Genomic DNA, 13,758 nt, shown 5'->3' on the forward strand with positions numbered 1-13,758 from the left:
GTCTCCCTTTTCAGAGATGTGGTGCTCTCGCAGGGCCTCCCCCTGCACCCAGGAATGGGGGACCCAGGAGGCCAGAAGCCAAGAAGTGGAGGCTGCCCCCAGGCACAGCGCTGTCTGCTGCACGGGAGACCAGATGCCAGCAGGAGAATGATGATTTAGGCTCCCTGGGGACAGTAGCATCAGCTGCCTGCCCCGGAGGGCGTGGAGTCAGGCCAGAGGCACTGGCTAAGGAACTGGCCCCCTTTCTTTCTCCCAAGGGCTGGAGCGAGGCAGGACAGGGCTGCCCTGGAGGCAGACCCGGTTCTGTCCCTCTTCCTGGAAGTGACAGAGGCAGCTCAGGACACGGCCCAGACCCAGGCAGGAGATCTGAACTGTACGTGGGATGACAGACGGGCAAAGTGAGGGCCGGTGCCCTATAGGACATTCAAGGCGTGGCTTCCTGGGGGACAGAACAAAGCCCGGCTTGGAGCAGAGACAGGCGGAAAAGAGAGCCGGCACACGGGAGACCCAGCGAAGCGGAGACGGATCAACACCCGTCGTGCTCAAGAGCCCAAGTCCATTTCCACTTCTTTGTATTTCCCTGGATCAAAGTATAAAATACGGGGAGAGGCTGGTCTTCCCATCCCGTTCCCAGCGGCTTGGCCCCCAGACCCCGTGGTGGCACGCGCAGTCGCCTTTCCCACCTGTTTAACCCAAGTAACAGCACGCTGTCGCTGAGCTGTACCCCGACTTGAAAACACGGGCACAGATAGGACAGAGGCTCCTTCCGCCCCCTGGATATCCACAGCTGCAGGCTATCTGCGCCATGAGCTACCCCCCCCCCCCCGCCCACACACACGCTCACACTTGCAATGGTGAACACCGGGAACCACGGGGAAGCAGGGAGAGACTGGCAGCGTGTGGTATTTCCTGCCGAGGGCATCTGCTGAATTCCCGGATTCCAGGAGGCACGCACGTCCTTGTCCTCGCTGCTGGCAGACGCCGCCACACTGCCTTCCTGAGGCTGCAGTGGCCTGCACTCCTGCCAACAACCGTGAGTTCCCTGTGCCATCACCACCACCGGGGAGGTGGTTTAAGGAAGACAGGTTTCAGAAGGGGCCGGCTGCCAAGGTGAAGGCAGGGTTCAGGAAGAGTCCAGGTGCCTCCTCCCTGGCTCCAGCCGACTGGGGACAGTGTATGGCACACACCTGATACCGGCCTGCCAAGATCTGTTTGCTTCGTCCCTCCTGGGCCCAGACGTGGAGGGGGCAGGCAGCCCAGAGGAGGGTGAGAGTGCTCCCACCACCAGCAGCAAGGGGCAGGCATTTGGCACAGCCCCTGGCACGTGGGTGACGACGGACAATGAAGCCAATCTAGGTCATTGGGTTCTCCCACATCGTCACAGTGCAGCTGACCCTCGCGGGACAGCCAGGCCTGTGCCTGGGGCACTCTGACCCAACACAGCAGCTGCCCTTCCCAGGCACACAGGTAGGCTTAATGCTTTAATACCCATGGGACACTGACTCTAGACCATTCCAGGTTTCTGAAGCCACCACAGCCGTCAGCTCTCTGCCCCCTCTGGGGGCTGGGAGCAGAGGGCACAGTCTCAGAGTCTGGGGTGGGAAGAAGGCAGGTCAGGGATGCAGAAGCCCACCTCCCATGAGACGAGGGAAATCCTCCAGCCACATGGAGCCTGTCCACACAGCGAGCGCTAGCAGGAGACGGGACTTGCCTGTGTTGACAGATCTGAGCCAGCTGCGAGACATAAGCTCACCTAGAGCCCGGGATGCCGAAGGCCTTCTGCAGGACACACACACGGGCTCTGGCCAGGGCTGAGGGCTCAGTTATTCCAAAGATTCACATAAGCCAACCGCGCAGCAGGCATTAGGCAAACAGTATGGGGCCCAGACACACACACAACGGCTCAGTTACTTTCCAACACCCCCCCCACACACACACACTACAAACGATGCACTCTGACATTTCTCTATCGTTTAAAAAACTTTTACTTATACATTGTTTGTCTGAAAGGCAGACAGACACACAGGTCAGCTGGTTCATTCCCTAGATGCTCACGATAGCCCGGGCTGGGCCGAGACAAAGACAGAAAAGCCTGGAACTCAATCCAGATCTCCCACACGGGTGACAGGGACCATCTGAGCCACCACCACTGCCTCCGAGGGTGCACACTGGCAGGGAAACGGGACTCCCACCTGGGCTCTCCATTACAAATGTGAGTGTCAGGTGGTCACTGAGCATAGACAGGGTCCAGTGCCCCCGGGCTGGCTTCAGCACGGGCCTGCCAGGCATCTAGGGGCCCCTGAAGGCTGGGCCCGACCCCAACCCCTCTGCGCACTCAGAGACAGGCTTGCTGACAGGGGACACGGTGGCTGCCTGTGGACAGGTCATGCCAGCGCCTTCAGGAGAAGGCATCCCCTCACCCGGCTTTCTCTGGGGGTCCCTCTGCAGGGGGCCTCACTTCCTCAGCGTCCCAGACCCCGCGCAAGGGCACCGTGGTTGACAGCCCACGATTCTCAAGTGCGCTTTCAGTTATTATCTCTCCCCACCACCACTTCACTCTTAAGTATTTCCCATAAGGCTTTTTCAAAGAAATGAAAATTATTGTGCAAATGTCCCCTGTAGCCTACTTATTACTGTACAGACTACTTTTCCAAAGCGGTTTGCAAGCTTTGCTTAAGCATAATTTTTTTTAAAGATTGATTTAACTGGAAGATTGAAGAGGCAGAGGAAGAGATCTTCCATCTGCTGGTTCACTCCCCAAATGGCCACAACAGCCAGGGCTGGGCCAGGCCGAATCTAGGAGCCAGGAACTCTATCCGGGTCTCCCACGTGTGTGGCAGGGGCCCAAGCACTTTGGCCATCATTCGATGCTTTCCCAGGCACATCAGGAGGAAGGTGGCTGGGAAGCAGAGTGTCCAGGACTCAAACCGGTGCTGCGACAGGGGACGCCGCTGCACCCAACACCAGCCCCTGGAAGTGGCATCTAAAGACCAGTGTCTCACAGAGCTGTCGTGCCTGCGCCACAAAACAATCACCAGAGGCCGAACAGACGTCGCTGCAGGAGAAAGACGTTAACAGATCTGCTCCGGTAACTTGGCCGACGCCCCCAGCCCGTTCTGGCTGCACCTGCCTCACACATCAAGACCTAGCCCAGGAAAACCTCCCAGCACCTTACACTGGCGTCCTGGAGCCGGGGAGGGGCTCGCTCACCACTGGTCCCCCTTGCGCTCTGCTTTAGACATCTGAAGATTATGAGCACACGACGACACAGAGAACCCAATGGCCACGGACGTCGGGGCCATCTGGGCCCCCGTTCCCTGCTGATAAACGGACCCGCTGTTTTGTGCTTTCCCTTCTCCCCACTTGCCGGGTCTGCTGGCACAGCACAGCCACGCTTTCACTTGGAGACCACAACAGCTCCAGCAGTGTCTCGCATGGCAAAGTCTCGGGGCGTCCCAGCAGCCTTTAGCCCAGGATGGCAGTGGAAGGGCCAGGGCTGACCGTGGCCGAGGCCTGCCTCACCCAGCACACCCCGAGCGTCCAGCGTGCCCGTGTCTCTGGCTGGGCCCTCTCAGCTCATGCCCGTCCCCATCTTCCTCCGCTGGTGCGTGTGTTTATGCTGACCCACGGGCGAGGCGGCGGCTGGGGCCTCCAGGCCCGCCCCCGTCCCCGTCTCCATGTGCAGCGCGTCCTACGTGCTTGATGAAGGTTTCTCAATGAGCACACCACTTCTGAAACCCCCGAATGCTTTTCAGCTACTTTGAAATTGCAATGCACAGCTGGAGGCTATCAAGCGCTTTGAAGAATGCCACCCATGCTATTTATGACGGGAAGCACCCCCTTTTCTCCCAGGTCCTTTTGATTCTGAAATTTACTGCTGAAGGGGGTGGGGGGGACAAAACTCTATCCAGGGAGCATGATCTGAGCAGCCCACTGAAGCTCATTCAGAGTTCCATTTTAGATCTGTAAACAGGAAAGACCAAAGCGCACGGCTTTTCTAAGTTAATAAGTCTACATTACAATAAACAAACCTGCTTTCTCAATTTATGTCCTTAAATTAGATTTAACTTGGCTTTAAAGTGGGTTTACAGCCGCTGAGCGGGGGCCCCTCTGCCAGGCGGTGGGCCCCGACTGCCCGCTCCCTCCCAGGGGAGACCCCCAGCGCGGGCCGTCAGCGGGCAGACTGTTAACCTCTGACCCCGTCTCGTCTCCTCTTGCTCTCACCTTCACTGTTCCCTGCTCCCAAACGGCTGCCGCCTGAATGTTATTTTTTAAACTCCAGGGAATGAGAGGTTCGTTCATCTGCTGCCCTTAAACTCAGATCAGCAAATCCCTATCGGAGAGGCTTTTTATTACCTTCGTGGAGCCGCGCCCCGAGACTCTCGTCTACACCTCCACTGCTTAGAGCTGGAGCTGCGGTCAACGTGCTGAACCGGGGGGGGGGGGGGGGGGGGTTGGCCTTGACTTCCCAGTGCCCCTCACGCTGGACAGGCACATGGGGAGTACGGGGGAGGGGGTCAAGTGTGATCTCAGGCAAACCCTTAACCCTCTCCCCCTCCCACAGACACATCGCTTTATTTAGTAACTGGTCGCCCTACTGAAGTCCAGTGGCTCTGAGAAGCAGGAGATGGGCGCCCAGCCCCGCCCCCAGCTCCTCCATATGGGGAGCCTATGTGGGGTCTGTCTTGAAACACAGCCACCGCCTGTCTTCCTCCCCGACCAGAACTGCCCGGCGGACGGACACACATGCCCTGTGCAAGCCTGAGATTGGGAACAAGACCTGCGGGGCTCGGCCATAGCTGTGAAGAGACAGACAGCAGCCCCATGGACCTCCTCTGATGGGTACAGAGGGGACCACAGGTGTCTTCCCTCACTCTCCCCAGAGATGGGTTCCATTCTGTGGGGCTGCACGGGCAACCAAAAAGCCTCACTATCTGAGGGGGCTTGCCAGGGGCCGAGTGACCCCCCACCCCCGCCCCCGCTGACGTGTCAGATGACAGAGGGCTAGCAGGTGGTTCCCCGACAAGCTCTGGTAGTGAACAGAGCAGACGAGCCCTGCCCCTCTGCAGCTCTCTGGCCTGCCATAGAGAGCTTGGGAGACACCCAGGGAGCCAGCCAGCGCAGACTCACGCCAGCACCAAGTGCCACGGAAGGACCCGACGTGGGGCAAGGGTGGGCTGGGGAAGGGACGTGCTCCGAGAAGACTCCCCAAGGAGGAGCCACTCCCAGTGAAACCCGGAGGAGGAAGAGCACCCAGCCATCCGAAATGTTCCACTTCATTTCAACAGCTGTTTCTTCCAACATTCTTACCTATAGGAGCTAGAAAAACGGACTTCTAGAAGGCGGTCATTGGCCTGATGGTTAAGACGGCTGCGAACCCTATCAGAACACCCACCCGGGTTCCATTCTCGGCTCTGGCTCCAACCCTAACTTCCTGCCACACCCATGTGGGAGACCTGGACTGTGTTCCCAGCTCCCGACTCTAGGTCCAGCCCAGCCCCAGCCACTGCAAGTGAAGAGAGGGAATGCTTCCTGTCTGCTTCAAGTAAATGATAAACAGAATTTCTGGAAAGAGAATTACGAGCCCTATAACTCAATAACAAAAGGACACGTCGATTTTCGAATAAGCACAAGGTCCCACTAGGCATTTCTCCAGAGAAGAGACAAAGACGGTCGATGAGTCCATGAAGAGAGGCTCCGTATCGCCAGTCAGTAGTACACAGCAAATGAAAACCACAGTGAGATGCCCAATGAGAAGGCCAAAACAAAAAAGGTAGTAACAAGTGTTGGTGAAGAAGTGGGAAAAACAGAATTGTTGGCAAGAACATCAAATGGTGCGGCCGCCCGGGGAAAAGGCAGGCCTCCCTCAAAATGTTAAGTGGTTACCATACGGCTCGGTGCTCTCGGTAGATTCTAGATTAGGAGAAAATGTACCACCAACACTAGAACGGCATCGCTCCTAAGTGCTACAGAGCAAAGCAGCCTAGAGGCCCACCAAGTGACGTACGGCTCAACGCACGCAGTCCACCCACAGGACTGAAAACCCTCTGCTGGGCCACAGGCATCCTGCAAACACTATTATGGGCGCGAAGCGGATCACAGGGCCCCGCGTGCCGCAGAGGATTCCACTGCCGTCTAAGTCCAGACAGGCCCATGCAGCTGCCCGGGATGGGGGGCTGTGTGCACTCAGCACTGGATTTCCTCTGTTGGGGGATGAAAATGTTCTGATTGATGGCGGCAATGGCTGCAAAGCTCTGAATATAGTAATGACGCCTGGACCGTACTTTCAATGGGCGAAGGTTGTTGGTAAAAACCTTCTCCCACCAAGAGCCATGCTGACCAAAGGTGTTTGGGCAACGGGTGCTGTTCCTGAGAAAGCCAGCTGGGGCCCCGAGAGGCAGGGCAGCGAGCACAGGTTTTGGCGGGCTGGCGCCCCCAGTGCACGAGGACTTCCTGTCAATCCGCACATCTGCTTCCACTGGCAGGCGGGCACGACCGGTTGGTCAATGGACACAGCTCCAATGTGGTTCAGGGTTATGGCAAAGCAACCAGCAGACTGAGCAGTGTTAAAAAAAATCTCTTTTGGTGCCGCTGCACGGTTTAGCTGACATCCTCTGTGTGTTTTCAAGTTTCTCATCCTGCCAAACACGTGAAATACCAGCTGCACGCAGAGCAGGCGTGGGGGACACGTTCTGGGGTGCTGAGCCCATGGGAGCACCCTGTGCGCAGCGGGCGAGGCTCACGCTCTGTCTGTGCTGGGTGTCACACAGCAGCTCTCACGCCCTCCCGTGCCGCGGTCCGTGCAGCAAGGAAGGGTGTCCGGGAGCGGCACGGAGGAGAGAAAGGCGACCCGCACAGACGTCTGGCGACGCTTGTCAGTAGAGGCACTGAATGCACACTTTCATTTGAATATGACTCAGCTGACAACTGTGAGAGAAAACGCCAGGGTTCAAGGACTGCATGGGAGCTCTGGGTGCGGACTCGGAGCAAGTGCCGGCACAAAAATACCAGGCTACCGCCTGAGCTCTGCGGAACCTGGGGGCGACGACGGAATCCCATCCTCTGGTTTCACTTCAGAGGGCTGCAGAGCAAAAATGAAAATGAGAGGCCGGCGCTGTGGCGCAGCAGATAAAGCCACCGCCTGCAGTGCTGACAACCCATGTGGGCGCCGGTTCAAGTCCCAGATACTCCACTTCCGATTCAGCTCCCTGCTAATGTGCCTAGGAAAGTAATGGAAGATGGCTCAAATGCTTGGGCCCCTGTATCCACATGGGAGACCTGGAAGAAGCTCCTGGCTTCAGACTGGCACAGCCCTACCTGTTGGAGCCATTTGGGGAGTGAACCAGCAGATGGAAGACCTCCCCCACCCCCACACCCATAACTCTACCTTTCAAAATAAATAACTCTTTAGGAAAAAATGAAAATGAGACATAGCTGGTTCCTTAGCTACATGGGAAGAAAAGTACCAGGAAACATTACCGAGACCTGGGAAAATGGGGTCATTTCACTATTCTGCCAAACTCCTTACAGCCTGGGACACAGACAGGGACACACACACAGCCAGGACATATACACATACACACGGTTGGGAGCCACGGACAACCAGAGTAGATAATGTCTTCAGTCTTCAGATAGCTGTAAAAGTTGGCAAACTGCTAAACACAGTGGAAGAGGCAAAAAGCAAGGAACAGTAAGTGGCCGGTTAACAGTAACTTCCTAATAAAATCTGGCTGAACCTGTGGCTGAAAACCCATCTATTAATGCCCTTGCTTGCTCTCTCAAGCAGATAAATTCTAAACTGATTTAAAAGGTCCTTTTAAGAAAAGTTAGCTAAATTATGCCATCCATGGCTCAACTTTTCCTTACCTTCATTCAATTAACGAACTTTTGACCAGCCGCCGTGGGTTATACAATCCATGGTAAATAAAACACAGGCCCCAACCTCAGAACAGGGGAGTATTAATCTTTAAAAAAAAAAAGTCTTTGTCGTTTTATATCAGTTTTTAAAAATTTTTTTTAAATCCCTTTATCACAGTGGAACAGGGAGACTATCTGTGGCAGGCTTCCCACAGGAAAGTTTCAAGGGCACTGAACTGAGTGACAAAGAGAACCCTAAGAAATACCCAGAGACTTCCCGACTTTGAAGGAATGTCTTCAAATACTGCTTAAATGTTTCACAAAGCAAATACAACAAGACAACACGCAAACAGAACCAAGGAATTACCCAACAGTTTCTGTTTTTGCCTGTATCAGAAGAGGCACATGGTTTTAAAAAAGAAAGACGTATCTGAAGTGACCACAGAGACTCACTCTAGGAAGGCAATGCAGATCCTGGGCCAGAGAGACAGTGCGCCCGCCCAGATGCTGTCCTGACTTTGAGAACCTGACGTGGAGTTCCACTACTTACAGGCCACATTCTGAAGTTCAGATTTGTGGGCATTTCGCCTTCTGGTTTGCAACCTGAGCTTGATCTCATCAAAAGGCCACAGAACCAAAGACGTAGTGATGAGGGACACAAGGCTGAGCACCGCGAGCTGCAGGAGGCAGGGGTGCGTGCCCACCTGCAGCTGGCCCCTCGACCTCGCCCTGGAGAGCCACTTCACTAATTGCCACACACCACTCTGCCCTCCACAATGGTCTCCTTTTCTGATGTCCACTCTAAAGACGTGCCTCATGGTGCTTGGTCACATGATGCTGCCTCCCGACAATGCAGGGCAGGGGCCTGGCAGGCCAGTTGCCTTGGCAATGAGGCCTGCACTCGGGACAGCCAGCGGGAGAGAGAGAAGCCGGCGCCTGCAGTTTCGTCAAGTTTTTCCCAGGGCGGGCTGTGGTCAGTCCAAACACGGCCCAGGACTGGGTCCAGCTCACTGCCCAGCCAGAGCCAGGAGCGCAGCCCAGGTGCAGGAGACTGAGACACGAAAGAGGTGCTGACACCTGGGCAGGTGCCCTCCTCTCTCCACGTGGGGAGGGGCACAAACACCTCAGCCCTGAGGGAGACGGGACAGGCAGCACCAGGGAAGGCACCCACGCGTGGCGGCCAGCAGAGTGAGCCTCGGGACAGGGAGTGGACAGACAGATGCTGCTGGTGGCCTCCCCCAGGGCTTCATTCCCTGGCTCAAACAGTCCCACACCAGAGCAGAGCAGGCTGCTGGGCAGGCCCTTCTGAACAGCCGCCACTCCCAGCTGAGCCAGACAGAGGACAGGGGCTACTTCTGAGTGTTCAGAAACGATGCGGGGAGCGCGTTTGGCTTTGAAAGAGGCCTCTCAGGGTACACTTCTTGTGCCCAGAATTGGCTGCCAGGTGCATTTTAAACGGCTGTGACTTTCCACGTGAGCGACAGACCTGGCGCTTCTGGTGAGAGGAGCCCAGCACTCCCTGCAGAGAGGGGCAGGGCGGGCCAGGGATGGTGTGGGCGGGACTTGGGCCGGGGCTCAGCAGGTTGGCCCCTACCAATGGCTGGCTGGCACACAAACTCCCTGTAAGCAACACCATACGGCTCAGCGCAGGGCCCAGAGGTTCTGACGGCTGCAGTGGACACTCTGAGAACAGAGCTGGAACCCCGAGGTGATACAACCACGGTGACCCCTGACTCGGGGAGCCGAGTCCTTGGGGCAGGCTTCTCACTAGGCCGGGACTCCTGACCCGCTCTGTCCACGCTGTGCTGCACCTGGGGCACACAGCTCGGCCAGTGCAAGAGCTGAGCGGCGCACTTGGCGAGGAGGGCGTGAGCAGCCAAAGACGCCACGGCTCAGAACAGAGGGAAAGCAAGGGGGCCTCCCTGCACATCCTGGAAACAAAGGGGCACACCCAGGCCCCAGTACAGAACAGTCCCTGGGCTCCCTCCCCGCCCCCACCGCCAGGTCCTGAGCACCCCTCCGTGCTCTGACCTAGAGACACCCAGCACCCCAGGCTGGTGCCTTCTGCAGTGGACACGACCTCAGCACCCCGGGCAGGGCAGCAGGGCCAGCCCTCCGGGGCTGTCTTGCACAGGACACTCAGTACACACCTGCCGCCCCTTCAGGGCCCCGGGGACAACTCCAGGGGACTGTCCTTACTTCCTCCGTGCAGAGCAAAGTCAAGTTCTCAACACCTTCCCACTCTCCCATGCAATCTGCGGCAACTTGAAATAAATGCAAGAGGATTCTCCATCTGATCTGCTGATGGGTGTCACAACAAAGCCTCCTTAACCCACAGCGTGGCTGGCCCAACCTTTGGAACTTGTCGGCAAAGAAGGGGTTACCAACCACACACCGGGACCTCAGGGCCGGCACCAGGGTGCTCTGACCCAGCTCCTGCTTGGCCCCGGAGCCTGCAGACCCCAGCCCAAGGCGTCAGCAAAGCAGGACAACGTAGGCCCAATCAGCACACGGCCAGGACTGGGGTAGGAATCTTCAAATAGTTTTAAAAGGTAAAACGGGGAGGTCGGGGGAGAGCGGGTTTGGTGAGCATCTTGAGATGTGCCAATTACACAGGCTCCAAGCTGCAGGGTCCATGAGACATTAACTGGCACACAGCCACACCTGTCTTGTGTCTGCAGCGTCTATGACAGCGTCCACACTGCACAGGGAAGTGGCAGCGTGGCCTGCCCCATTAACATTGGCTCCCCTACAGGAGGAGGCCTGCAGACCCCTACCCCAGCCCATGCTGTCCCCGTCTGGACCTGGTTCCGTGTGGCTGACGCCATCCCAAATGTCACTCTCTGAGCGGCCCTTTTCAGAGTCGTCTGTCTAGAGGAACAGAGCCCTGCTCACCCCACGCCCCGCATCTGAGTGCTGTCGTGTTCACTGGCCGAGAGCCACCCTCTCAGGGCAGCAGAGGCTTCCTGAGGGCCACCTCTCCCACACCTGCCATGCCCACCACTCCACGCATCATGCAGGCCAAGCAGGCATGGACCACGGTGATGCCGACATGCCGGTCACCAAAAGGGAGCCAGGCTGCCTGTGGTCTCTTGCCCCGGATGAAGCGGTTTCAGAGGTTATATACGACAGGGAAGCAGGGCTGCGAGCCACTAACAGGATGCATCTTGTGCCAAAAGGGAGGGGGGAAACAGGGCTGACCACCACTCGGCTTCTGGGCATAGAGGGACAGGTGCCTGGCACCGGCTCCAATCCCTGTCCTGGTCTGTCTGGGCTCGTCGCGGGAGCTTGGCATTCCAGGGACATTCAGCTTTGATTAAAACACAGCCCGACGCCTATTAATAGGACGGTCTTGAAAGCCTAATTAAAAATAACAGTCTGGCATTTGCAAACACCTATAAACAAAAATATTAACAGCTGGCCTAAAACAGCAACAGTTACACACTTGCTTCCTGCTCAGGTGGGTGACAAGGTGCACCTGTCTTCTCCAGAGTGTTTCAATGGCTCCGGAACTCACAGGGCTTTTAAAAGTGCAAAACAGCAGCCGCCTTACCTTTCACTTCATCAGGAATTGGCTTTTCTCAAGTTACTCCATTTTGGTGACGGAGAAAATCACTACTGTAATACTTTACCCAACACAATTAAAATAGCATTTGGGGGGGTTGGCGCTGTGGCTCAGCGGGTTAATGCCCTGGCTTGAAGCGCCAGCATCCCCTATGGGTACCAGTTCAGGTCCTGACTGCTCCTCTTCCAATCCAGCACTCTGCTATGGCCTGGGAAAGCAGTGGAAGATGGCCCAAGTCCTTGGGCCCCTGCACTCGTGTGGGAGACCCGGAAGAAGCTCCTGGCTCCTGGCTTTGGGTCGGCACAGCTCCAGCCATTGCAGCCATCTGGGGAGTGAACCAGCAGATGGAAGACCTCTCTCTCTCTCTCTCTTTCCAACTCTGACTTTTAAATAAATAAATAATTCCTTCAAGAAAAATCAGAGGGAAAACCTTGGGATCTCAAAATACTCTAGCTGTAAGCACAAGCATGACGCATGAGAGCCCCGGAAGGAAGCAAGCAGCTGACGGTCTCCTTACGGCGCTTGCTCTCTGCCCAGAAAGCAAACACGTGGGACTGTGCTCCCGCAGTGCCCGTGCCCGTGCTGGGTTACCTCCGCGTCCTGCTCCTGGAGGCGGTACGTCCTGTGGAGGCTCCGCAGTGTCCGGGGGCTCAGTGTCTGCTGCTCCAGGAGACGCTCCAGAAGCAAGACAAGCTGGTCTGGGAGAAGCTGGGGGCACAAAGCAGACAGCCTGTGAATATGCCATTTGGTTGTCGAGAGATTAACCCAAACGTCAGACCACAGCCAGCAAAGCTGGGGCAACCTGGGCACTTTCAGTCTAGATCTGAGGCACCTGAGGACCATGGACTTGGCTCTGCTCAGACCCTGGGGCTACACCATCTCCCCAGAGGCACTGCCTGGTGGGGTCTGACTACGCTCTCTGCTTTCCATGGCTTCTCAGCTCAGACCAAACTGGTGCTCGCCTTAAACATCAGCATGGTTTATGAGGTCCCTGCCTCCACAGCAGGCACCCGCCAAAACCCGTCACTCAGCCGAGACAGACCCAACGAGCCTTCCAACTCCAGTCAAGCACAGGCGAGTGTGGTCAAAGAATCAGCTCTCGTATTTCCTTTACCACTAAGCCCTGTAACTACACCTGCCTCACACCAAGAAATAAGGGGCAAGTCATGAAACGTGAACCCTGTCTCATAATCCCTTCATTAAACAAGCTGTTATAACATATCCAAAAATGCACCTAGCTCCACACACCTGTGCATCCGTATTCCTGGGTGTTCACAGAACAAAGTCAAACATGGTGCTACCAAAGGACAGTCTTTACGTGGCACAAAAACAAGCGAACTGATGTGTGGACTGACAGTACTCGTGCCGGCAAGGGTTCATCTGCCCACTCACCACTGCACTGCACTGCACGGCACCACTGGAGGGAGGACCAGTCAAGCACGGGAGGAACAAGGTTTCACAGGCATGACCATGAATTCCACCATTCCCAACACTTCCCTGTCAACTCACCCACATGTCAGGCCCAGAGGCCAACCGCATCAACAGAATATTCCCACCAACACCTGCATTGTGACTGTCACTGTGTCACGCCAGGAGAGATGCTTTCGCCTGCTGGGTTCTCTCCCTCTGCCCCCAGGCAGGTAATCTGCCTGACTGCTCCCTCACTGTCTGTCTGTCTGTCTCATCCAAAATGTGCATGATGACTGAAGCACGAGGGAAAAGCTGCGGGCCTCCAGCTGATAGACCGCACGCACAACATTCACGTCATTCACAAGGAAAGCCTTTCTTAGACGTGCTCACCCCGAGTTCTAATAATTATCCCCCGACTTCTACAGAGAGACAGGCTGGTGGGGACACACCGCTCGTCCTCTCTGCATAAGCCAGGCCCTGGATATTCTCTCAGGCCCACAGGAGGAACAACGAGGCACCTGCGGCAGACCCGCCTACCATTAGCACTGACCTGTGAGGTTCTATACAAGGACCCAAAGAATTACTAACAGTTGCTTTTCCAAGAAGTCACATGCCTGTGAGACGTTTTAGGGATCAGATTACCGCACGGCTACTACCAACAAAGACATCAGCCTTCCATTTTCTATGGTTACGAGGCTACTCTCCTGACAGCAGAGGAAACCCTGCTTTGTTCAAGAGGCCAGGTGCAGGACCCCAGGCTGTGGCGAGCCTCCCAGGTTGTCCACGCCCTGAGCACCAGTCCTGGTAGGGGCTCCAGACATGCAGGCCAGAGCCAACTTTGTCCTTGGCCCTCCCTGTTGGCCCTCTTGCCAACAGGAGGGGTCCTCCTGCGGGGTCCCCCTTGCTCTCTGCCTCCCCCTCCGACA

At 56.4% G+C, this 13,758-nt stretch overlaps 1 protein-coding gene across 20 annotated transcripts in view; it reads right to left on the bottom strand.

The window, feature by feature from the left end:
• Positions 1-13,758, bottom strand: part of AOPEP (aminopeptidase O (putative)) — a 406,706-nt gene that overhangs the window by 31,650 nt on the left and 361,298 nt on the right. For 17 of the 20 annotated variants that reach the window (XR_011379142.2, XR_011379141.2, XR_016236048.1 and 14 more), the window contains one exon: positions 12,014-12,130. The exons of the other annotated variants lie outside the window; for them this stretch is intronic. Coding sequence is in view for 10 of the 17 variants with exons in the window: in XM_089335804.1 (XP_089191930.1) it covers positions 12,014-12,130 (117 nt within the window). In the remaining 7 variants the exon portion in view is untranslated. The remainder of the gene's footprint in view (positions 1-12,013; positions 12,131-13,758) is intronic. 20 annotated transcript variants of the gene reach the window in all.

The sequence above is a fragment of the Oryctolagus cuniculus genome, chromosome 1 (genome assembly GCF_051225735.1).
Source record: "Oryctolagus cuniculus isolate XC-2025 breed Fujian yellow rabbit chromosome 1, ASM5122573v1, whole genome shotgun sequence".
NCBI classification, from domain to species: Eukaryota; Metazoa; Chordata; class Mammalia; order Lagomorpha; family Leporidae; genus Oryctolagus; species Oryctolagus cuniculus.